The 26,704-nt window shown below is 39.9% G+C and overlaps 1 protein-coding gene across 1 annotated transcript in view; it reads right to left on the reverse strand.

Annotated features, from left to right (window-relative positions):
• Window positions 1-1,075: 1,075 nt before the first annotated feature.
• The window catches only part of SLC38A6 (solute carrier family 38 member 6), a gene marked incomplete at its 5' end in the record, with an annotated part of 38,727 nt that continues 13,098 nt past the window's right edge, over window positions 1,076-26,704 (reverse strand). The window contains 11 exons of the mRNA XM_084270419.1: window positions 1,076-2,077; window positions 3,188-3,282; window positions 3,401-3,545; window positions 4,407-4,531; window positions 7,026-7,126; window positions 7,762-7,841; window positions 9,355-9,408; window positions 9,609-9,677; window positions 14,611-14,669; window positions 15,137-15,219; window positions 20,264-20,342. Coding sequence (XP_084126545.1) covers window positions 1,997-2,077; window positions 3,188-3,282; window positions 3,401-3,545; window positions 4,407-4,531; window positions 7,026-7,126; window positions 7,762-7,841; window positions 9,355-9,408; window positions 9,609-9,677; window positions 14,611-14,669; window positions 15,137-15,219; window positions 20,264-20,342 — 971 coding nt within the window. The 3' untranslated portion in view covers window positions 1,076-1,996. The remainder of the gene's footprint in view (window positions 2,078-3,187; window positions 3,283-3,400; window positions 3,546-4,406; window positions 4,532-7,025; window positions 7,127-7,761; window positions 7,842-9,354; window positions 9,409-9,608; window positions 9,678-14,610; window positions 14,670-15,136; window positions 15,220-20,263; window positions 20,343-26,704) is intronic.

Consider the following 26,704-nt stretch of genomic DNA (forward strand, 5'->3'; position numbering starts at 1 on the left):
CCTGGCCAAGACTGGACATGCTGTTTTACAGTACTGACAGCTGGTTCACCTTGTGTCACGAAGCCTCTGCTACAAACTTTATAAAACTAACTGCAGTCTTTGCCCAAAGATTATGGGCCGATTCCTGCAGAGTGGGGGTCAGGCAAAAACTTCTGAGCTAGTTCCCAACCATCACCACACACATCTACATAGAACTTCTAAGTAGAAACCTATTCCCCAGGCAAAAAAGATTCCTGAAGCAGTACCAAGCTGCACCGCCTGGGTGCCTCCAGGCCACCCATCAAAAGGGACAAGTATCTTGCAGATTCCCAGAGTGATCTGTTGGCACAGGAATCCTGGTTTGTCAGCTCAGGAAGAGAGGTGGAGATTCCAACTCTGCTGGTTTCTGCTCCTCCCTGTTAGACTGGTGAGGGTCAAGCACATTCAGTCAGGGTTATGGTAAAGTTAGCACATCAATCAGTGTTTTCCAAATCCAAGGTGACGTAATTAAAAGAGGTTAACAGCACAACCCCACTGCTAAGAAGTTAGAAATACCAGAGTCTGGAGCACTGCCCCAATCTCAACTGATAAAACTTAAAGTCAGCATGTTAACAGCAGTATCTCAGCAGGACTTTCTATCAGTAATCAACTAGTTTGCTATCTGTGCACTTTATGGAGACAGAAAAAAAATATTTAAAATGTCACTGCCCAGCTGCCTTCATATTCCATAAATGCATTACTCTGCTGTATTTCACTTGTGTCTTATTCCCCTTCTCAGATGTAAAAGTGCTAAACTAAATTAAAAGAAATACTGCATCTGGAAATAATGAAGAACTTTCCCCCTCAGTAAGTCTTGCCATTTGAGGCTGAGGTCTAATTTCTTAATTTTACACAAACCATTTCTGTGGAGGCCTAGTTTCCTTAGGGCACAACTCTCTGAAGAGACCAGGCTATTTTAAAGACATCAGATCCCATCTGATAGAAACAAATTTTAAAAACCATACCACAGCATCAGCCACTCTTTCATTCTACTAATACGAGGAACATTTGTGGTAGGCACTCAATATCATATTTAGCAGAGCCCAGTTGGTGTTGAAAATTGTATTCACATTTTATTTAGAGAAAAGAATAATTATAAAACAGTACATGTAAGTTGAGAGATCTGAGGTAAAACTTTCCTTTGTCTTCAAGAGAGGGAGAATCTCACCTTTCAAGCCTAAACCTTTTCTGGCACACAATAGTAACACCTGTAAAAGTGGGGGTAAGAGAGACAAAGGTAAAAGTCTTTTGCTGGGAGGAATACTGAGGTACACTGAATAATACTCAAGACCAGGTATTAAAAACTGTCTTTGGAAAGAGACAAATGTCTTTGCAAAATGGAAAAACTTCCTCATGCTGGTAAAAGCTATTACCTAGATGGGCAAACCCTTCTAAATTAAAAATTACTTCAACATGATTGAAGTACACCTGAGGTATAAAAACTGTATTCAAAACCACCAACTCGCATCATGCACCCATTGAACTGGGCTAAGGCAGTTGGTTCCTGGACCCATGTGAGGATAAACCAGGGTAAACATTTGGAATCAGGAAGCTCTTAATACGAACTGGCAGCAAGTTTGGAAATGATTCAATAGAAGCCTTTCACTGTTTAGGGTAACGTGTGTGTTACACTAAGGGCACATGTCACGATAGGCAGAGTGCGATCAACACAGAATCTGTTTCACTGCCTTAAAAAGTTACTTCAAAGTTCTGTTCACTGTGTGCACCAAGCCATTTCTGCATTGCAAAATTCTCAAGAGACCTTTTTACCTAATTACATCATCAAACAATATTGTTTTAGAATGGCAAAAGACTAATTGTCCTTTAACTGAAGAGTGACTCAATCAGCAGCGTGATTTCTTCAGCAGACAGCGTTGGTCAGTGTTCTCTTTGGGATGTCCAGCATTTGTTTCAGCAGTTTTGACATGTCTCTGGTACTTGCTGTCCTTCTGAAGGTTCAGGCAGTGACAATAGGCTGTTATTCATTAATCCAATTGAAAATGATTAGAACTAAACTGAGGAGACCAACACAAGTGCCGAAGATAACCAAGGCACACGCCTGTGAAGAAAGAAAAGCAAAAATTCATGTTTTCCTGAAGAATTTCACATTTGCAAGGCTTATACATAATGATCTAAAACACTGCATTAACAGGTTTAAACAGCATCTTTTAAAATAACCTTTAATGTTTCCAATTCCTCAGTTTTCAAACACAAGGTCTCTCGTTAGGGGGAAATTAAACTAAGCCTGCTCTGGGATAGTTTCACTGGGAACTCTCAGAGCAGGCTGGCTTGCTTGCTCGTAGTATTCATTGGCAAAAACCCAACTAACTTCATAACTCTGAACAAATTAATAAACTGACTTTGGTTTTATTATCATCTGGCTATTCAAAAATGTAAATCCACTGTAACTTGAATTGCATTTTGAGTAAAACACAGAGTTCAAGAGACAGTAGATCAGTGATTTTTAACATTGCCCCAAATCTCTTCAAGATCTTAAATGGACCGAGAGCATCTTCATCAGATTTTGATTCCCTGTTTTGTCAGTGTAAGAGCAGCCCCATAAATCATAAGAATGGCAGTAGGAGTATGGACAGTCTATCAGCATTTTAGCTACTCTCATGAAGTTGCTCTGCTGAGAAATGGTTAGACTGAAGACAAATGGTTACACTGCAAAAAAGCAGGCTGCTGCAAAAATTCCAACTAGAATTTGCTCTGCTACAGCGTAAGAGAAACTATAAAGAGGAGTGGGGAAAAAAAGGAAGAAACAAAATATGTTTTTGTGAAGGCTTACATAGAAAACAAGCATAAACACTGTTTCACTTAAACACAGTTTGGCTTTGTCCCAGCTCCCCAGACAACATCAGAGAAATGCGTGAAAACTGAGGAGAAATTGGATTAAAAAAGTCACCATCTGAAAGCTATAGGGAAAAGCATGTATTGAGATCAGGGGTCTGGCACATGGACATGCTGCCAGTCAAGAATCTCTTGTGAAGATGGAGGGTCAGATGGACTAGAGTTATTGTGAAGGGTAAAAGAAAATACAGGTTTTGTGAACTGGAGTGAAAACAAGAACTTTTCCCCTTGGATTATGTACTCTACAGTGTGTTAAGATGAATCTAAAATGAGCCTGCTAAAACATGACTAGCACACGGGTTAAAAAAAAGCATACCCCAAGTTTCTGTCGTGATAAAAAGTCCTCTCTGCTCAGTTTAAGATAAAATAGTCCAGGGTATACAAAAAGCAAGCACGTTGATGTGGTTGAACCTTTAAAAAACAGAAGGTGGTATTTCAGAGAAAGATTCAGGCATATTAGCTTATCATAATACTACTGAGTATTTTGAGGAAAAATTTAAAAAAGAAACCAACAATCACAACAACTTACCAACTACTCCAAAGATATTCTTGATGTCTGGCACATACATTGCAAACAAAACAACAGCTGTATTCAGTGTCAGAGTGACAAGGATGTGGCAAATCCACGACACCGCAAGGTCAGAGAAAAACACCATCAGTACAGCTTTCCTTGCCTACAGGGTATGCAGAGAGACATTGCATGGGTAAATACAAACACACACACATATAGATTTTAATCTTTTCTCAGTTTCAGAAACTAAACTATCACATCTTTCTGGATGTGGACATGCATCTTAAAAATCAAAAATGCAAAAAATTTAGTCAAGTGTTTTTGTCCTTCCGTGGCACAGAGTTTACTGTAGTGTTAAACACATGTGTTTATCACACAGCCATTAGTCACAGGGGTATTCCTTTTTTGCAGGGACAAAAGAAGGTCTGGGGAGGATGCTTTACCTCTCTGAACATGCCTGGTAGCAAATGTCAGCATGTCGCCTGGTGATACGGAATCAACACACTACTTATACACACATAGTTTTGCATGCACGATTTTGAAGGGCTATAACTGAATTAATTTTCAGTTCTTCCATGGTATTGATAAACTAAAGGAGGGGTTTTTTTGGTGACACAGGTTAATATGTGGTTTTGATTTACAATTCAATTGAGTTCTCCTGTGTGAGGGTGTTTGCGTGTGAGTGTGTGCATGAGGAAAGGAAAAACCAAGTCAGCAAAACTTAATTTAAGGGAGGGGGGAGGAAATCAAACTAAATAAACTTTAGAAGTTCTGAATTCTCTAAATTAAAAACAATGCTGTGGGCTCATTTTAATGTGAGATCTGTCTCAAAAGCACAAATTAGCTTAGTGGTTAGTAGTTGTTTTGGAGCTCTCATGGAACATATGCAAATATGTGGTCTTTGATCAATCGCTTGAAAAGTGAGTAAGATACACAAGAGTAGATGCGACTGGAGCACTGCAGTCTGCAAGGCATTAGCCTTACCACTGCTTGTGCCAGCTTCAAAACATTGAGGAGTACTTACTGGGAAGTGGATTAGAGGGACTGTCAGAAGCACAGCGAACAGTATGGCTACTTTAACAGTCATGATGACAATATCATGTGGCAGGTACCTGCTGTACCCTTGTAGCAATTCAGAGTCTACTTTGTCTGAAAGCAAGAAAAAAAATAGCAGCTTTGTTAATAATTTGATAACTAAGGTAATTGGCAATGCATATTAAGCTTACATTCAGACTGATCTGTTTGCTTGTGACTAACGGGGTTGCAGGAACACGTTGCTTTGGCATTCCTGATACACTAGGGCATGGAATCTAGGGAAAAATGAGAGGACTTCAGAAGGCAAATCCCTGCTAGAGCCTCTACTGAAACCAAAGCTACCTAAGAGAAGATACAAATACAATGGGAGAAAGCATTACAAAGAAAGATGATGCATGATGGAGCGCAGCACACAGTAAAACATGTTCTGCATGTCTGCAACAGTCCAGACTAGAGTCGTTTCTTGGAACTGGAAGCCAGAAACAAATTAATCTTGATGAACTGGCTGAATGGCATTTGGGTGGGTTTTCTTCCCCCTGAAAAAAAATTTAAGTGATATGCAAGGTAAAATTTTGTGCTTTGAAAGAAAAGCTGCAACTCTAATTTAAAGGAAGAAAGAAATCTTCCAAGCTGTGCTACCACGTGTACTACTGCTGTCTGTAGTTACCAACACATCGCTGGATCACATGGAGAAGGGTCCCTATCATCAGTTACACTTCTAAAAGATCTCTCAAGAAAAAAGAACCAAAACACAGAACTACTGACCATTTTCCCTATGCCAAATGAGCAGACAAGTGCAACAGAAGGACACCTGAAGGCTGTCAGCTTGGACTCCTACAGCACCCCGGGAATTCCAGGGGCTGCACTGGCAGTGCACCCCACCAGCCCACACACTTTAGAACAATAGCTCTGGTTTCTTCAGCAGTAGGAATCTCATGTGCTCTCCACCACGTGCATCTTCAGCTTTGCAAAGCCAACTCTATTGTGGAATTACTCTAGTACCCTATACCACAGATGCACCATCTCAAGCATTAATTTCATACTATTCAAGGCAAAAAGTGACGAATCAAGTGATGGATTCTCTACCTTTGACTTTTGCCCCTTTCAGGTGAAAATGTTCCCTAAGTTAACAGCAGAAGTCAGAGCCCTGAAAGTGATCTCCACCTTTTTTTCAGCATACCTTGACTCCATGCCTTTTTGGACTTCAGGACAGACCAAAACTTCGACCAAAGTCCAGTCACCATATGAAGTCTCAAATTTACAGAAAACAGAATAAACCATCTAAACCACAGAAAGATGAAGCATGTCTCACTTCAAAGAGGGAGCTCTTTTGTTTTGTTTTCAATTTAAAATAAAATGTTTTACATTTTCTCAGACTGGTGTTTTAGGAACAGGAGACAGATTCTCTCTACTGAAAGAAACTGGTTAATTAAACAAGACAACCAAAAAGTGAAAAAAAAAAAAAAAAGAGAAGCAGCTTTCAAGGGGGGGTGGAAAACCCCCAACAAAACATGTTTACAGATATCTGGTGTTGGTTCCAGCATTGTAGGCTCTCCATTCTAGGAGTTACAGAAAGACATCAGGCTTGCAGAAAACCAGAAATGTTCCCAGTGAAACAGACCAAAAGAATACAGTCAAGACAGGGTCTTGTCCCAAAGAAGTCATGGCAGTGAAGGTAATAGGATGCTTTCTAGGACTAATACTGCCCTTTCTCCCTTTTTATTTTTTACTTCTTGTTGAGATCTCATCTGGAGACAGATGCTTACCTCACACAGCCTGCTAAGTCTCTCAGAGTGGCACTCAAAATTATACTTTCCTAAAACCGTGAGGAAAGAGTCAGGAAACTGTGATAGAGGCCCACAGGCTATCAGGGCTTTCAAGGCTCCTCATGTAATTTTTCAAAGGATTCAAAGTGTCAAAGGAACATTTTCAGATAGTTATTGTCAGATATATATTTATACTTGGGGGAAAAAATATAAAACCAAAAAGCAGCCATACATGCTTTGTACCCAAGCTCTATCAGACAGGGAAAACATGTGCAAACCTTCATGCCTCCCTAAGATTAGAGGTAGCTTGCTGTGGGTCAAATTCCTCTCATAAAAGCAACAGTCTCAGTGCTACTTAAGAGATTATCCCAGGGGTATCACAGGGTTAATAAGCAGTAAGTGCTGGTAGAAGACACAACCTTAGAACAGATCATTTCAACTTGTTGGACAAGAGCATCAGATCTCCAAATTTCTCACAGAGCTACCATGGTTCCCAGCTTTTAAGTGGGAACATTATCACACAGTCCAACGTACAGTAGCAACCAGAAGCCCAATTACACAGTACTAGAGAGGAGTACTACATACAACCAGCTACAGTTTAGGGACTGGTATCACGTCTGTACACTGGTTTATGGCATAAAGCCTGCAAAGTTTAGCATGTTACATGGTGAAAAGTCAATGAGACTTTAACACTTGCAGTGTTAGCTTATTCTTAAGCTTTCACAGGAACAAGGTTTCTGAGGATTCAAGTGTATCAACACACAAACCAACCCAAACTACTCCAGGCAGAATGCACTTCTCATTAGCATTGATTCTAAAGAATACTTGAAAAATATACTTACCATAAAACGTCAGGTACCCAAACAGAGCAGAGAGGAAGTAAATTAGGAAGCTCAGCCCAATGGCTGTGACAGTTACATTCTGCATTCTGCTTTTGGATGGACTAAAATGCAAAAAAACCATAAAGAAACCCACCAGAAAATTAGTGTTGCTTTATCTGCACTGTGGAATATTAAACACAATGCAATCTAAATAGTAGTTTGCCTTTCATAAGAAAGCATCAGCTTAATTTATGGCCACAGAGTATTTGCTGAGGTCTGTGCTGTCAGGAATAGGTAGGGTTTTTAAGTATTTTTAATCTGGTAATTGAAGGGCACTTTTCATGCAGACAACACTGTTCCCATCTTGCAGGGAATTTTAAATACAGGATTATATAGATTCAGAGCCAGGAGCAGAATCTGGGTCAATAAACCCCACTGAATCAGGTGTGGCCAAATGCAGATTCAGTTACCACCATAAAAATTAACTAGTAAGTACCTTAGCAAATGACCTTTTTTCTCCAGATTGTCCAAGCCAACAATGTACTGACATTGATGATGGAGCCATATTTGCTACTTTTCTCTCCTGTAAGAGAGGAAAAGCTAGTACAGACTAAAACTGTACATTTCCCAAAACATTCAAAGCTACTTAGTCTGCACTGTTTGATGGCACTCAATGCCTGAAATTATTCAAGATTAATTTAGGGAAAGTAATACAGAAATATTGCTTTTTAACACTGCAAGTGTTTTCATAAATTACCTTTGGAGCTCACAATAGATGGGTAGGACTGAGGTATGGCAGAGGAAAGAGAAGGCCATCGTTGGGATTGCATAAGCACTCTAAAATAGAAGAAAAACATCTTGTAGGTTGTTTGTTAGGACAGACAGTTGGAAAGATATCGGGATGAATTAGGAATTCAGTTCAAGTGTTGGAAGGCAGTGGAAATCTTTCCACATTAATACTTTGAGATCAATCTCTGCAACACAGGATGGTGTCTCTGAATCATTCCACAAGAAATGGAGCATTTCAACAAGTATCTCTCCAAGCAGTGGTCCCCACTTACTATTGCATGGGCAGGAGAGGTCAGGCAGTCCATAAGCTAACAAGTGAAAGATTCTATATTGAGGCCAAGTACTTACATACTTGTCCCAGAGTCAGTGTACTATTCATTACATTTTCTACATTCTAATATCCACAGCTACCTGTCAGTTTACTGATTCCTTCATCCTGACTTTGCTATTTTCTTATCAGTCCTTCACAGAAGTTCAGGTACAGCATCCACAAAATAAAACATGCTTTTGGCATCTGAACTTTTAAGGTATATAATTAAAGCTGCAACCACACAGCTAGTGGAATATTATTCCAAAAACTCCTAAGAGAAGAGGTGAATCATCTAGCATATCTTACTTCAGTTGCCAAGTGGAATAAGCCGAAAACCAGCTAACACTTGTGCTGACATAATCAGGCCCATATTGGTAAGAGTATATCACTTCTAATGATCAAGTTAGTATGAAAATAAGTAGTAGAGTCTCAAGATTCTTCAAAGCACAAAAGGCCAGAATCTCACAGATTTCTTCTTTGATCTACAGATAACATTTGTCTCATGTTTGCATTGCCCCAGTTGGGTTTTTTCCTCCCTTTTTCTCCCCTTTCTCTTGGGAGGTGGGAGTGGTTTTTTTTCAGACAAACAAAACCAACCATGTCCCTCCCAAATTCCACTAAGTTACAGGCCCATCCCAGATTTATTCTTCCCTTTTTCCCTTCCTCTTCATCCCACAGAAACTGGAGTTCTAAATGATCCTTCTTGTCTTGCAAGCCTTGATGAGCTGGTGACATGACTGAAATGCCACATTAACAAACAAATACCAGAGCTGGCATCCAATGAAATACACAAGATTGCATTAGGTCAGAAAAATCAGCTTGATGTGAAAAAATAATCCACAAACAAACCCCAAACTAAGGTCAGGTCCAGGCAGCTTCAGGAAACCTGTTCTACCTCACAAGGAACTAGAAGCGTGCACACAGTCAAGCAGCAGTGACTTCCACCTGAGGGCATACCAAGCTGGCTTGGTTCAACTGCATCATGAGCCTGACCACCACTGCATCTGTTACACTTTATACTTTGGTTATATTTGCTAAATGTTTTTATAAAATGTTAACTTGGACAGCCAGCCTTTATATAAAAGAGAAAGCGTGAGACTGCATAACACTTGGCAGCAGGTATAGGAAATATTTCAGCAGCCTATAACTAGTTTTACAGAAGAATAGCTTACCCTGGATGGAGTTTAAACCCCAATTCTTTAAAAACCACCACTGCCCCCTTTAAGTTTGTGAATTGTTAATAGAGATTACCTCTTTTGAAAGATGAAAGAGCCTGGCTTTACAATCCCCAGTAGAATTTGAAACCTGTAAGACATACATGCAAAAAAAAAAAAATGACATGCTGAAAGAATAAACCCAAACCACAGACATGAAACCCTTTATTTTCTGGGGTGATTAAGAAAAGAAGGAATTTAAATTAAAGGTAATTCTGAAAGTGTTAATGTAAAAAAAGCATTACAGTTACTAATAAAATTAGAAAAACTTCAAAACAGCATGCACTTTACCTGTAAAGTCTCTGTAATGGCACTACTTAGAGGTAAAGGGCAAGGAACTGACCATTTTTTTATCATAACCTGCAAAGACAGCACATTCAAGGTTATGAATGACACCCTAAAAAAAATCAGTTTAAATTTATACACACATTGGTAAAAATACCAGAGAGTTGGTGTACAAAGCAGTGAGCTACCCCCACAGTTAATTAATTGACTGGTAAGTAGTTAGGCCACAAGAAGGAGACCTGACAGAAAAACTTGGGAGTGCCTTTCCATACAGCTGCTTGCTAGGCACAGCTGGCAGCCTTATGGCCTGCACCAAAACCAGCTCTGACATGAACTGAAACACAACCAGCACTCAGCATTGGGCTGTCTCTGTGCTCTACACAAACCGCCTCCCGTACAGAATAGCTGCTGTGTTAGCTATCCCAGGCTCTTTCCCTAAGCAGACAAGCCCTTAACAGAGATAGAGCAGAGCCTAGGGCTAATCTTAAAAGGCAGAAACATATGGTTTGGACTAGAAAGCAAAGGAAAAACAATAAATGCCATTATTGTCCCAGAATGTCATTGGGGCTTTAGCTACACCCTGCTGGTTTAGGGACTGCCAAGTAACAGGGCTGGAAATCAAAGGGAAATTAAAGTAATGTTACCTCCTTTTTCAGGAGCCTAGTTTAAAATGATAGTTGCATTGCACTCCTCAACCTAATTAATTTCCTATTGTCGTTGCCTGGCTTTAGAGGTTGTAATTCCTTTGAAGCCTAGCACAAGTAATTAAAAACTTAATTACAGACTCAGATCCATGGGAAGAATAACATGGAAGAGAGCACTCCTCCTGGCTCCAAGGACTATTTGCTCGCAGCCAAATGGTGTTTCCCAGAGGTTTGGAATTGGATGCTCCCTCTTGTCACCACTGCCAGGAGAAGCAAACAAATGCTACCTCTGGACAAAACATGGGGAAAGGAAACTGCAGGTACACAGCACGCTGAGTCCATTGTGGCAACAGCACACATCTTCAACTGCATGAACAGCTCACACCAGCCATGGCACAGAGCTAGGAAGCAGCCTGCTCAACAGCAGCCTGCAAACTGTGAAAAAGGATTACCAATGGAAACCCTCCAACCATGTCCCTGACATGGACTGGCACTGCTTGATACCAGGAGATCTGGTCTTACCTGCTTACAGCTACTCTGCCTCTCCCCCTGCCCAGCATCAACTGTGAGGGGATGGCTCACAGCTGCACCAGGGAAGGTTTAGGCTGGACATCAGGAAGCCTTTCTTTACAAAGAGGGTGGTCAAACACTGGAACAGGCACCCAGAAAGGTGGTCGATGCCCCAAGCCTGTCAGTGTTTAAGGGGCATTTGGACAGTGCCCTTAACATGGCTTTAACTTGGTCAGGCAGTTGGACTAGAGGATCTTTATAGGTCCTCTCCAACTGAAAATATCCTACCCTATCTGAGGAAGGGTTTCAGGACGGACATTCTATGATTCTGTAAGATGATCCTGCTAGTGTATCAAGAAGTTCCACTGAAAAGCAAGCAAGGGAGAAGGAGAAAAGGACCAAACCCTAAAATATATCTTGGGCCTGTTTTGTGCAGGCACATGGGTCACCCCTGCTTCATCTCTTTCTTGCACACCAAGCAGCAAGAAGCTATGAGCTGTGACACAGATACAGGCTGCTGCTGCTGTTCCATGGCTGTGCTGCCCCCCAGGAAGCCCAAGTTTGTTGGCTAGCACAAAACATTTATGAGGCTGAACAAGAAGGCAAATTTATTTTATTTGAGGAGATCTTTGTGTATTTAAAGGCACCCAGATAGGGGAAACAGGAGAGGCTTTGATGGCTCCAGAGTGGCAAACTCTGACTAAGGTTGGAATAGGCTTCCTGAGCGCTGGAAAGGGGCACGAAGCTAAAGGGCAAGTTTTAGGGCAAGAGAAGCGTGCCTGGCAGCAGAGGAGGCACGGTCTCCTGCAAGCTAAAGAGCAAAGAGATATATATAAACATTGCAGAGCGAGGACAGGACAAGCCAAACCTAAAAAGCTGAAGAACATTGGTCTAAAATAGAGTTAATACAGATTAAGAGCAGACTGAAATGGCAATGAAAGGAGACAAAATAAACCACACCAGTCCCACTTAAAATCTGCAATTAGATTTGCCCACTTGCTTAATTATTCAAATCTGTTTGAGTTTCCTCTCTGTATCTAACAAGGTCCTCCCAACAGGAAGAGCTGTTTGGATTGGCAGCACAGCCCAGTTAGCTGGGCAGTCATGCAGACAACACAATCCTCTCCTCTGGAACAGGAAGCCTGCTTCATATAAACCTTGTCTTTCCAATGTAACAAACATTTGGTTTTAACTGAAAAAGCCCCCTAAAACCTAAAAAGAGATTCTGGTGGCAATAGGGTATTTTAAACCCACACCAAAACACACTGCTAAATATAGTTAGAAGCTCAAAATGTTCTAAAGATTCTCAGTGATGATGGGCTTTTTGTATCCTGTGGAGGGAGAACAGGAATCCCTTTATTCCAGCAGTACTGAGAGCACTCAGCAAAGAGGGGGCTCTCTGTGCATAACATCATTCATTACATATGGCAGGTTCCCAATCTCCATCACATTTTGTTCTGGGAACATAAACAAGAGATTTAGAAAAATACCATCAGGAATCATTAACACCTTTGTTGAACAAGCTACCAAGAGGGCCATCTCCACAAAAGAAAAAAAGAAAAAAAGGAAAATCTTTCTTTGCTCTTCAGAAATACTCAGTGTAGCAAGAGGGGAGGCTGTTAACAAAAACACCCAAACAGCTTAATGATCACATTTAATGTCTCTTAAGATTCAAGCCAGGAAAGTATTCAACAATCAGAAATAAAAGTGCTCAGGACCTCACAGAATCTGGCTTTGACTTAACTATTAATTATATGTGCTCTTCTCCCAGCTCAGCTCAGCTTTTTCACTGTTTTCCAAGTGAGGACTATAACCAGTATATTAACTTTAAAGGAAAAGATAACTGAAGCACAGGGAGGAGATGCAGGACCTGCCAAAGCCCCACCACAGAGCTCAGAGAACAAAGAATGGTCTCTAGACCTTTTGCTCAGTGCACTCACTTGACCATAGTGACCAGGACATATGCTGTCTATTGTCCCTATCTTTTCTGCAGGCTGTATGAAAACTGTGGCCTGCTGGCAAAAAGCTGAACAGATGGTATACACTTGAAAATGCACAGAATTATTGTATATGCAAAATATAAAAGTATTACTTCCATATGACTTGCAGAGTTCTCTTCTGGAACAAATTAAAACATATCTGCCATACAGAAATTAACATTGTGTAAACTAAGACACCGTCTCAGCAGCACGTATCAGCTGCTTCAAAGCAATTAGATAGGAAAACTGAACCACAGTTAATGCCTTTGAGCTTCAGTGCCTAAAGGAGGCAATGAAAACAGTGGCAGAAGAGTATTGCTTTTCTCTAAACATCCATAACGGCTCTTAAAAATTTGGAAATCAATTAGATTTACTGGGGCTGCCTCTTTGTTGTTAAGTGACAAAGAAAGTGCACAAATGTAACCACTTCATTTAAGAAATCCAGTACTCTCTGTACTCCATTACTACCCTCCACCTACTTTGATGCAGAGAACCAAAACTAAACTCCAGCTTCGATCACCCCAGCCTGACATGTGTGCATGCAAGTCTTGCTTACGCACCTTTTTTGAGCCTAGAAGAGTTTTTAAATGCACCCACCTATCACAGCCACTTCCCTCAGAGAGGCATACACATTCCCACTGAAATCCAGGAGCTGAAATTGTTTTAAAAGCCTGGCAACTACCTTCAGCCAAAGACTTATTTCAGCAATATAATTACCACTTTTCTCTTTAATTTTCTTTTGCCTTGTTTTTTAAAGATAAATTTTAGGAGAGGGGTCAAGTGTTAAGGTGATTTATAAATATTACAAACGAATTTCCATTAGCTCTGGAGAGGCTGTGGCTGCTCCTGAACGTTCAAGCTTAAGAAGAATACTTCCTCAGGTCCTACAAACACTGCAATTCTCCAGGGATACCCTAGGGAGATGTTTTGACAGCTTTGAAGTTTGGTTTTATCACACGGTTTAGTTCCTAATGGATTGCCTTGGTCTTCTGGATGGCATGTTTGTTCAACTTGCCTTCAACTCTGTTTATCGCTCTGTAAAACAGGTATTAAATGCAAGTCAACACAAGCCAGAATGACAGGGGAGAGGGGCAACATTTTTCCAGGCTCCCAAATAAGATTATTGTTTCTATACCTAGATGACAGAGTGTGAGTTGCTTGGTTATACTACATATTACACATGTGCATTAACATACCTTTTCCCTGTAAAAAGAAAAATTGTGAACTTAAAGGCACATTTTCCCCTCTTAGATCTGCCTAGCAGGTCTCACTTTTAATATCTGGAAATATCTACCTCACAGGGGCCTTGAGAAGGTGAACATCAAGGGTCAAAAACCCACATATGGCTCAGAGAAAAGAACTTTTCCTTTCAGTGGGAAAGAAGAATAAGGTCATTGACGTATTAATGAATCTTGTAAACTGCCTTAATGAAGTTCTAGTTTTCTTTGCCTTTTTTTGAACTGTCACTCCGTTATACATGTACATTTAATTTATTTGGGGTATATTAAATTTTCTTCCTCACTAGCTGCAGTAAGTAATAGTTAGAAGCTAAGAAAACAGAATTCCAATCTGTTACTAGTAGGGAAACAAAAGTATACGTGCCAGCTCACTTCACTGCACCGTCAGCAAAACACAAATATTGTACATTTACCAGTCCAAAATATAATTATTTTAAATCTTTTCACATGTTTTGAAGCTCACATACATTTCCATGCCTCAGCAAAACAAATGTCATCTGTCCAAGCAAGCACATACTGAATTTAAGGAAAACTCTACATTTCACATCAGAAGACAATTCATTTCAAAACAGGCTTATGAAAACATTCAAACAATAAGAGAAAAAGTAGATAAGCTGTGCACAGATTTTTAACTTACCACAAGAGCAAAGTACACCATAAAGAAAAATGATAAACTACTTGTGTAGCCAAGAAAGCCTGTAAAATAACAGTAAAAATAAAAGAGAATTTATAAGGAAAGTGATCCTAATGTAGAGCTAAAGCTTTACATTTTAGGCATGTTTTCTATTACAGTGCTTGGTATCTAGGGCTTAGGACTCAGAATAACAACATTCCAACTGCCTGTCACAGATCATTTATGTAGTTTTGTAGGGCAGAATTAGAACTGGCTTACCACTAATGGCATGCTGTAAGTAAATGCAGCTCTTTAATGTTCTGCTGTAAAGATTTTATTTTAGTATTGCAGACAAAATACTACTGCAACCCAAGTAATAGGTTAACTAGGCAGGGCTGGAAGGCAGAACACACTCCAACTTAAGTAATTCCCAACATCACCAGCCCCCTGCCAGTTAAAATAAATAAATAACCCATTAAGGTTTTAAAGTCTTCAATTGTAATTGCCACTAAAGTAGAATAATATTCGCTTCTCTCCTTTAATTACTCACCAATTTTAGGAAGAAGTGCAAGGGGAAAAACAATGCAGACTGACGTAATCAGAAGCAGCAGCCTCCCATCAAGGTACCAAGACCTGTTGGAAGATCTATTTAGGACTGATAGAGAGCTCAAGAGTCCTAAAAGTTATGGTCTACTATAGAACTGTTTTCTTAGACAAAACAAGGACAAGAAAAATAAGTAATTTCCAGTCTCACATGCTGTTTACATGAATTTATGTTCCTAGTTTCTGTACTGTGATATAAAATAGACATCCTTCCAGATAAGGAGGAAGCAGAGCACCATCCCATAACGAAGCAGCACGGAGTATCTGCGTGGGTCAGGGGTCTGGTGTGTGAAGTTATTTTTCAGCAGCACAATATGCAAATCCCTGCCTTTACTCAAAGCAATAATCAGAGGGCAGGGGCATTTAACACTCTATAGTTTTCCAACAGAAGTACTTCTATAGCATTGCGAATTGGAGCTGCTTATGTACAGAACTGGAAGAAACAGCAACATTCGTTCCCACTTAATGCTGAACTTCCCTACCAGTTTACCACTCCTACATTCCTTACCAACTCCCAAGAGGTGTGAAACAAAGCTAAGCTACCCAACCTATCTGTTTGGAAATTCAGTTGTTTTCTAAATACACCAACTTCCCCTTCTGCCCAAGTTTCATTACACCCATCATCACAGCATTCAAATAGTAGAAGAAACCAAAGTAAATCACCTTTCAGTTAATTTAAAGTTACATTTTCTGTCCAGGGGTAATAAGAAAAAAACCAGCAATAAAGAGGACTTTCTTAGCTTTAACTTGGCACTCACTTCTTGCATACATCCACACAAAAACTCAAGGACAGAAGGGATGGAAATTATGCTAACAAAACTCTGCCAATATGTTTATACGTATAACTTTAGATATAAAAAAAAAGCCTTGTAAAGGCATATGAAGTCTTAAGGTATTTAAAATCCATCCCAAGTATCAAAATCATGTCCAAATTGACAAAAGTACAGATGTACAAGTAGTTAAGAAACAGAAACATCTTGAGGGTGGCTCCCCCTAACCTGGTAATAACCATATCCTGTACTGATAAACATCTTGCACATCAGCCTCGACTTTACTACCTATAAACACCTTGGCTTTTGACCTTCAAGTTTATTTAGTCCAGGATATGGTTAGCACCTAATAAACAGGCAGCACCTCGAGTTATCATAAGGAAAGTAACGTAACTCTTGTGTCAAAGAAAAATTACCATATACATATATTAACTACTGTCATACATCATGGACAACCACTTGTGTCATTTGTTTGAAAAAAAACAACAACAACATAAGCAAACAAAGGAAGCTGAGGGTATCTTCATTGTATCAAAAATCAAAATAACCCTTGGGAATCAATGTTTATGCTAAAAACTATTCAAAATACATCATTATTAAAAAAATATATATATTAGTAGCCTGGTCTGCTGCTGCTATATTGAACAAGTGACTTCTCCAAGGTCAGCTCCCTGATGCAGTATTCTTCCCATTGTTATCATTTAGCACTCCCATATTTCTAAACTCTGTTCTTTCCAGTATGCTGGATATTCAGATTAGGAGGAACAGTATTGCAGGAGCAGGCAAAAGTACAATGAATGCTACATCATGTGTCTACGTGGGACCCCAAATTGAAGCATGCAGCAAATCCTTGGTTGCCATTGTAGCTCACAAGCTCAGCAGGACAGAAAAAAGTGTTGGTTACTTTCTGGTACGTGAAAAAACTTCCCTGCATCCAGGCAAGGAAACAATGGACCCAAACTGCAATCAGGTGATGGGAAGGAGAAAAAACTATTTTGTAACCCACTTAATTTTGGAGTATCAATTCTTTTATTTAAAAAGATGTCAAAAAATTTAATAGAGAACCATTTACTGGTTATCAAAACACATGCCCATTTTTCCCCTCACTGTGCTGTTGTAGAAATACACATATTTTCTAAAGGCAAAACAAGTGTTTTGATATTGCCTTTAAAATTAAGTTTGATCTGCAAGTTTAATCCTATACAGTAAGAGATTTCCAAATATGAAATACAGAATATAAATCCTTGACTCTACTGAAAATGCTTCGGCATGCAGATGTTCCTCCTCCATCCCCCATCTTTTAACTAAAAGCAGACATTTATAAATCGCTTTAATTTCATTCCTGAATGCAAAGGGACAAGCGATTCATATGTTCTAAATTAGGATCTTACTCTCAGTCCGTATCAATTATATAACACACAAGCAAGACAACTTAATTGCATCAATCATATCCTCCTGACAGGGTCATTAAATGTTAACAGAGGGCTCACAAATTACAACTTTTTAAACACAATCCTCATTTGAAACTATGTCCATGTCATTAAAACGATGTGGAATTCTTGTTATGCAGACAGACTGAAGCAACCCCCAATTAAAAAGTGTTCATATTGTACAGCTTTGGTTTTTAATGAAGACATGAAGATGTATTGCACACTGGCTCTGAGCCTTTCAAACACATGCAACACCTGCTAACCTTTATCTATAAAAATAATTCAGAGCACAAAACAGCTTTCCCAAGTACGTGGCTTGGGAGTGTTTATGCATATAAAATATTATCACAGATAGTTGAACTGACACTTTTGATACATTTGAACTATAGTTAAAGATAAATTCTGCACCCAAATGAAAGCCTATCAGATGCTGTAACAACTCTGCAGAGCCAGAACACGTGATATTTAATTGCCCATTTTTGTTTGACAACCTCTTGCAATTTAAAAACTCTAATAAAAAAACTTCTCAACACATGCAAAGAAATGCCCACAAAAAAATATGATCTGCCTCAGCAAACAGGGCAAAATATATGAAAAATAGATGTGGGCATAGAGAGGTGGTCAGCTGTGTGCATGCACCAGGGATGCTGCTTCAGTACTGCATTTAAAGCACTTGCTTGGGCAAAGAACAGAGGAGTCAAACTGTGTCAGATAAATGTTTATCAATGGAAGAACTCCCAGTACTGTAGACAGAAACCAGATGAGAGCCAGGCTGATAATCATATTTGAGCTGTGGTTAGTATTCCTATGGACAATTTCAGATGTTTCTGAATGCAAAGTTGAACTTCATTCTCATCTCAGACTGCAATTCCAGCTAAGGAAGAGCTATGGGTGGTGGCAGTGCTGTCAGCACACTGAATATCACAACAGCTCAGGTGGTTTGCAATAACCAGCTCAACCCACTGCAACCTGTCCATGTGTTCACTGGTGTTCATATCCAGAAGATCTGGACTAGGACCTTGGTAAACAAAGCTGACAATCATAGAATGCATTAAGCTGGGAGGGACCTTTAATGGTCATCTAGCTCAGCCCTCTGCAGTGAGCAGGGACATCACAAGATCAGGTCAGTCTGAGCCCCATCAAGCCTGACCTTGAGTATCTCCAGGGATGGGGCCTCCACTACCTCCCTGGAGAGGCTGTTTCAGTGATCCACCACGCTCATATTGAAGATTTTTTTTCCTAATATTCAACCTAAATAATAAAACAAATAAGCCAATAGATAAAACAAATAGACACCTTAATAAAGTTGTTTATATTGCCTACTTTTTTAGGCAGAACAAACCTTTGTGCAGCATGCAGGACCTCCAGATTCTACCTAGCATGAGTTTTTATCTACTGCTTGTTTAAAAGTGTATTTTTGTTGGGAAAAGTCACTTTGCATAAACAGACCTGACAAATATAAGAGCAAATGATGTTATATGCTAAATTTGAAGACAGACTGGAATGCACATGCAGGAGATACTGTGGCAGGCTCAACACCAGAGTGTACAAAGAGTGAAGTTAAGAGTTAAAGGAGAAGGTGATAGCACCCAAATGAAAAATGATGACTATCACAGCTGGAAGAGATACATTAACAGACTGAAAATGACAAAGCTGTTGAGATTTTTTCTTTTAAAAAGCCCCTTACTAAAAACATACTCTTGCAAGGGCCAGGAAGGCACAAAGACAACACAAGATTTTAGGGGGAAGTTTTTTACAGAGAGAGTGGTGAGGGGCTGGAATGGGCTGCCCAGAGAGGTGGTGGATGCCCCGTCCCTGGGGGTGTTCAAGGCCAGATTGGATGGGGCCCTGGGCAACCTTGTGTAGCTCCAGGCCTGGAGGTTGGTGTCCCTGCCTGTGGCAGGGGGGTTGGAGCTCTGTGATCCTTGGGGTCCCTTTCAACCCAGACCAGTCTGTGATTACCACCACTCACCAAAAATGTTCATTATAAAATGGAAAAATTTTTATTTTGTCATTTATAACTTACCTAAAGTACCTCCTAAAGAAACAATTTCAAACTTAAAATTCACCCACAACATTCAGGGATAACACAGGCGTCACACAGCCTTGAGATAATTTCACCACATTTCAACCCAGAGAGAGTTTTGAGTTCAAGACATCTGAAAACAGCAGTTTGGAAAGAAAGCTGTAACACAATCTAAGATAATCTTTTATGAATGACAGCAGCACTGGAACCACTCGACCAAGATATTTCAGTGCTGAAGCTGCAGTGTTTGTCTCAGCACAGGCAGAGATTTCTTGTGACAGGTCTGATAGAAATCCGATGGGGACACTCCTTACATACAGCTTTATAGCTCAATTGCAAAGAATCATTTCTTTACTGGGAGCCAAGTTAGGGAATTACAAACCAAGCCTGGAAACCTGGCATTCTTCCCAAGACAAGTCCAATTACTGGAGCAAGACAACAAAATATTTAAATTTAAATGTCTGCCCGTTTTTGTACTGTGGTTTTGAAATATGTGAAGTGATAACATGACAGCAGTTAAAAATGTTTCTCCTCCTCTCCCTCCTGTCCCCCTCCCGCTTCCCCTTTTAAATTTTTACAGAAGGGAGATTTCTGTAGATGGAGTTTTGCCACTGACTTTATGGGCGTCTGATGGGAAATTGCTATGAGGAAAGAATGACGCTCTGTGTGTGTGCTCTGCATAAGGCTTGCACATGCCAAATACATTTCATATTCCAAGAACTCCTGTAAATAACAGGGTTTTTTAGTGTGTGAGATCAGAGGGAAGTGTCAGTACCCATCTGCTTCAGTAGTCCTGAACTTTCTTCCTCAAGACAAATACAGAAAGTATGATGCATTTTTTTCCTTACCCACTCTGGTCTCCACTTAAGAACCCCGCAACAGCGCCAGGAAGTTCAGACTTAACAATTAAAAGATAAGATGACATAGCTGCAAACAGAAGCAGAACAGATTTAGTAGAGGAATACCAGTATCTCTGGTTGTAACACTTCACACAGCTTAACCAGAGCCGTTACGACTGAAGCATCTCAGCCACGTATTAGACACCATGGCACCAGAATCAGAACTTATTTTCTTCAATACTTCCTTCAGGAATAGCTGCAACCCCCCAAGTATTGTACTGACATTGGGGAATGCTTCCAAAGAGACCGTTAGGATGCCAGTCCCATGACAAGGAAAACACAATACAAAGGATGAAAAGGCAAAACAGTATAAAATACAGGTCTGACCTTTTACCTGGGAACACGGACCTACAGGCTTGAGACAGACTACAAGGCTGCATGCAGCACTTCTCCTGCCTTTTAACTCTTCGTAAGACATTGTAAATGATGAGGGTAAATAATAAGACTTGTTTCTGTTAATAAACTAGTGTGTTTTTTTTAAAGGCTGTCTGTTGTCCAGCTGCTGCTGTGCTCAATTAACAAATGACAGAAATGCAAAGACAAGAACAGGACTTGAAAGGTGCTTTTAGATACTGGACGGTTTGGCTCTCAGAGGTAAAGGGTTTTCATCCTAAACCCACCCCCAGGATGATCCCAACAACATGAAGTGCAAAACTACACAGGATCTGCAAATCAGAAGAGAAATTGTTGGTTACTCTTTAGGAGTGTTGATTTGAAGTTACACATCTACAGTTCTACTCAGAAGCAAGCAGTGTGCACACATATAAATCCAAAAGCTACTGCACTGCCTCACTTCTCTTTCACTACATAAAATCCTCAAAGGCATTACTGAGAGGGTTTTATAAATTACACTAACCTGATACCTTCACATACTGTTCATGTCACTTTTTTCTTTTACATAAGCAGTAAGTATTTATATGAATCAAAAGCCAGCAGAGAATTACTCAGAAAAATCCAGCTTTACAAACAGCTTCAACGACTATCAAAGCCTGCAAGGGACTCATTTCCATCCTTTGGGAAGTAATCTTAGCAACTTGCTGACTAAAGTTTATTTACATTTAAAGCTTGACAAAAATTCATCTGTTGCATTCAGTTTTTGCTGTTCTGTATTTATTAATTCATTAGAATTTTACAGTGGCTTATTAATGCTTTAAAATTAAAACATAAATTTTAAAAAGGCAAGAGAGCAAACCTCCATAAGCTGATTTCTGAGTAAGTTTGTGGGTTTGGGTTTTTTTAAAGGAAGGTTTTGAACTCTAAAGTGTGTGAACTCAGACACTCCTGTACTACAGCATTTAAATTTTGAAGAAAGGTAATGTGGTCTCTATAATGAAAGCAAATTCTATTAATACAAAGTGACATCTACCTACTGCAAGGTTAAATTAAAACCACTCAGTAGGTCACTAAATAAGGAAATATTCACTTCTTAATTAAAAGCTCTGGGTTTTTTTTCCAGTATTCAAGTGTATTTCCCTGTTGACACGTAGCTGTTGACTGTGTCTGATGAGGTATCAATCTGCAGTTCTGATTTCACTCTCCTATTTACATATAAATGAATGCAGATTCAACCACAGAAAACTTTACAGAATGCATATTTCTAAATCACCAGAATTTGGAAGCAAATTATTACTCACACTAAGCTAAAGGCAGATGCTTTTCTCACCTTAAGCCCCAGAAGATTTTTTAAAAGTGTAAAGGGGGAAGAAGAATGACTCAGTTATAATTCGACTTTTTTTACCCGTTTACCTTCTTTCTTGTATTATACAGTACTTTATACTCAAGCAAGTCAGAGTTTTCATATATTCACATCCTTCAGAAAGATTTTAAACTTAGTTCTTTTGCAGCCTCAGCTGCAGAAAGCTTTGAATTAATTTCCAGATCAGATTTCCTCCTAATACGCAATCTGTCACTCTTTCCTTACATTCCTACTAGCCTCTGGCTAATCATTTGATCACTTATCCTTTGTTGGGCACTTAGCCTTTGTTTTTAAAAGAGGGGTCCTGTTTCACTGAATTCCACTCCTAAGTAAGAAGCCAATCACACACCATGAAACTTGCACAGGCTAAACATTTGGAAGCATCTTTCTTCCTTTCTCTGGGCACATGGGAAACAATCTTTCACATAGTAGGGTTCCCCTCCCCTGTTTATATTTTCTTGTCTGTTCTAGAAAATTAAGAAAATAAACAATTTTAATTTCTGGTGCTTAGATAAGCTGATGAATCTCATACATATACCTGAGCAGGACACCCATGCTAAACAGAGTTTAAAAAGGCAAATCCTGCTTTTTCTTTGCTTGTTGTAATTCTCCTCACAAGCAACAGCTCCTTGTAGCTTTACTCAGAATCACAGAACAGAATCACCCAACTCAGCATGGAAGTAGTGAGAGACACTAACCACTGTGTAGCTCTCAAACACACTATGATGTGAGTACAGAACACTGGTTGGTTTTTAAAGCTGAACTCAAACCAGTGAAGCCTCCTGCAAAGGGGCACAGCAACCTGAAAAAATTATCTCAAGCAGGAACTAAGGGCATAGAGTACGACAGACAAACAGGCACGTGTTGCTGCTCCAATTAGGAAATTCTACTTAAGTCCCATGACACCCAAAAGACATGACAAGTTATATTGTAGAAATTAAACATCAGCTATCCTTGGCATCCAATGTACAATGAACGGAAGAAAGAGATCACACGGTCACAAGGCAAAGCTGTGACACAAGTGAACACAGCAAAAGGCATTCCTTGTGCTTTATTTATTTCACTTTTGAAGTACTGACTTCCTCTGCCATTCTGAAAATAAAGTTTTAATGGCTAACTTTTAAGGCAACTTTTATGACATACAAAAATTACCACAGCTTGGTGAGCAAGCTTCATGTAACTGCTTTCTAATTTTTAGGTCATAAAGTCACACATATTTAAATCATCTTTGGTATGCACCAAGAAGTACTTTATGGAAAACTAAGCAGGTTTGAACATCTCAACAGGCCTCATGGCAGAAATGCCATAAACAAGTATTGAGCAGAAATCACCATTATATTGCTACTTTATTACTCCATAGGTTTACCACTGGCTTGAGTGCAGCAAGAAATTATGTTCTTAAAATATGTATCACTTTGCCATGTTCTGAAAACTTACAGTATTATCTCTCTGACAAAAAAATAAAATGTTTGTAAAATATAAAACAGGGCATTTGCTTTACATTTTCATTATTATAACCTGTACTGCCACCATGAGATATGACTCTTTGTAATTAATATACATACCAAGCATACATTATTCAGAATGTCATCATTGTGCTACAAGATTGTTTAACACTGAGCACATGTGCCCCTACCTGAAAAAACATTAGTTGATGGAAAAAAGGGAAGCCAAGCTCATGTTTGGTTTTATTTTAAATAGTCCCCAAAATCTCTTATTGGGTAGCCCAATAAATATGAGTGGCTTGCTGATTCTCAGAAATGTGAGCTTTCCTTATTATCCTACCCCCCCCCCCCAAAAAAAAACCCAAACAAAAAAATCCAAAACAATTTAAGTCCACAGCAATGATACAAGAGAATACATACATTAAACTTACATGTAAACATGTAAGGTATTCCTGTCCTTAGAAAATGGCAGGTGGTAAATCCCTTCAAATCATTGAACCAAAGGGACTGAATGTAACTTGTTGGTTTTTCCTAATTACCACTGTAGCTGATCCTATTAGAGTGCTCTAAAGAAAGATTATTACATTATTAATCACTGTGCAAAAGAGGAACCAAGCTGCCCTCCTGTCACACAGGAGAAGATACGGAGCTGGAGAAAAATGGATGGTATCAACACAGCCAGGCTGGCTCTTCAGCTCCTGCTTAAGAAAAGAGGGGTGCTGACTTGGTAGTCAAGACAAGTAGACAACACACTTGCTTCTGGAATACCAGATAAGACAGATTCCTCACAAACACCTACAGGTAATTAGGTTGAATGAAAACACTTCCAACTCTCACACTCTAAAGAATTCAGTTAACAAGATCTCTATTTTTTTCCCCACAATACTGAAAAGATTAGAGGCTGGAAGACAGAAACAGCAGAATAAACACTACCAGTCACTGCATATTCCAGACCAACCGAGCTGGATCTTTCGTACCAACTGCTGATGACAAAATGCTTTGGGTTGTGGTTCCCTTCGCTGGTATGGAGGTTGTTTAAAACTCAATCTGTCCTAATCCAAACAGTGTGACCAAGTCAGAAGAGAAAGCACGAAAAGATTTCAAGAATGAAAGTGAAACCAGAAATTATTTTGGGCAAGCTCCCATTTTTCCTTGTCAAGGGGTTAGAATGGAATAGCAAAATAGGAAGGAAGTACTTCAGTACTGCACTGAGCTCCTCACATTGTGGAAACATCAGGAATGATGCATGCATGCCACAAAAAACCATCAACTATTTTGACCCTCACACCACACAGCCTTAAGAGCACGGTCTTTTGTTTTCATTTTTCAATGAATACCCAAATACTGAAATTTTAAGAGTCTCCTGATTACTTGATGTAATGTTTTTATTATCTCCTCTTAGTGGAACATTAAAAACAAAAAAAAAGTTGTTGCAATCACTTGGGTGTGTTTTTTTAAAGTGTGTGAAAAGACATAGAATGCTTGTTCACACGAAGAAATTCAGAGAAGAGAAATAGATTGTCAATTTCTATGATAGTCTTCACATCACAGACACTCATCCTGATGAATTTCTGCTCCCCTTCTACCTGAATTACTCTGGAATGTAACTGTGGCAAGCTTTAAAAAAAAAAAAAAGAAAAAAGAAAAAAAGGAAGTCCTTAGGGAACACATGGGCAGCAGGTTTAGTTTGGTAAAACATTGTTAGTTCAATTGTAGTTATGCTAATAAAACTGAAAAGTTTTTACACGGTTTATCATATATGCCATCCCTGAAGTATAACTGCAGTTTGGGATTTTTGTTGGGGTTTTTATTTAAAGCATAAACGTATGTTATTTATTCTTTACAGTATCTAACCTTCCAAACATTCATTGCAATACCAAAATAAAAGAGCATGGGTCATCAATTGTTAAATCAGTACAGGAGCTGACAAACCTGCCCTTAATTAAAGCTCTGCACTGGAAATCCTCACTTGGAATCAGTAAGGATAATTAGGCTTTCAGGCCAAAAGCAAACGGCACTGTGAAAACAAACATTCAGGTTTGTTTGAAAACAGAATTAGATTTTCCGTTCCTAAAGGAAGCTCAGTGGTTTCCTAAGGTATTAATGCTGCAGGTCTCAGCACATAACCAGACGTGGTTTATTCTTCCACGACTCGCACAATTTCTTTTCTAAATGTGTGGAACACTTGCACTCTGCTGACAGAAAGAGGATGGGTATTCCCACCACCCCCCATTCACGCAGAAATTTTAAAAAATAATAGTTTGCTGCATTTCAATTGAGAGAAAAATACCCTTTTTTAAACTAAATTAAACAAAAGCTCCCAATTACCTCGCTAAATGAGGTAGTTCTGTTTTCAGGTTTTCAGGAGTACTGACGCGCCGAGACCACACGTACACCCCCCCACCCCGAGCAAATCCCTCAGGTTAATCTCACTCCTTACCTAAAATGAAATTTAAAAAGGAGGTGGGGAGCCGAAATAAAGCCGGAGAGGGCAGAGGTGGCTCCCGAGCGGCAGCAGCTCCCTGGGGCGGCGGCCCCGGCCGCGGCCAGCAGGTGGGAGTGCGGGAGCACGGCCGGGCCCGCGCTCCCACCGCTACTGAGGGCACCCCGACTTGGTCACCCCGCGGTGACGCCTTCAACATTCACTCCGGGCAGCTTGGGGGGGGGGAAATAAAAATGAAGAACCGTCCAAACGTTAAAAAGTGTTTTCGGGAGCGTTAGGTTCGGAGCCGGGGCTGGCTGTGCTGGCCGTCACGGCGGCTGCGTGCGCGGGCTGCAAAGCGCAGCTGAAGGACTGGATTACTCCCCTCAGAACTAATCCTGGAACTTCTCCTTACTGCCTGCGGCGTTGCGGCAGAGCCGAGGATAAAACACCGCTCCGGGGGTAGGAATATTGTTTTCCCCCCTCATTACGTATTCTTACAGAGAAGAAAAACATGTACCTTCGAGGACATGTTAATTGCAGAATACTGAAACAAAATCCGCAAGCACCAGTTACAGAAATTACACTTAATTAAACTGTATTTATACTAGAAAGCAAATAATTCTTTGTAAAATTAAGATAGCTGTCGGGAAAGCTTAGTTCCAAGGAGTGATCACAGTGCTGCCTTGGGTACGAGCCAAGCAGCCAGGTTCCTCAGGCAGAGAGCCGCAGCACCAGAGCTCCCGGCTACCTCAGCCCGTCAAGAGAAACTGGGGTAAAAAAACCCCAGCCTGATGCAAAAAAAAATCCTCCCACAGACCACCTAT

Source organism: Gallinula chloropus (assembly GCF_964237585.1).
Source record: "Gallinula chloropus genome assembly, chromosome: 14".
Classification (NCBI taxonomy): Eukaryota; Metazoa; Chordata; class Aves; order Gruiformes; family Rallidae; genus Gallinula; species Gallinula chloropus.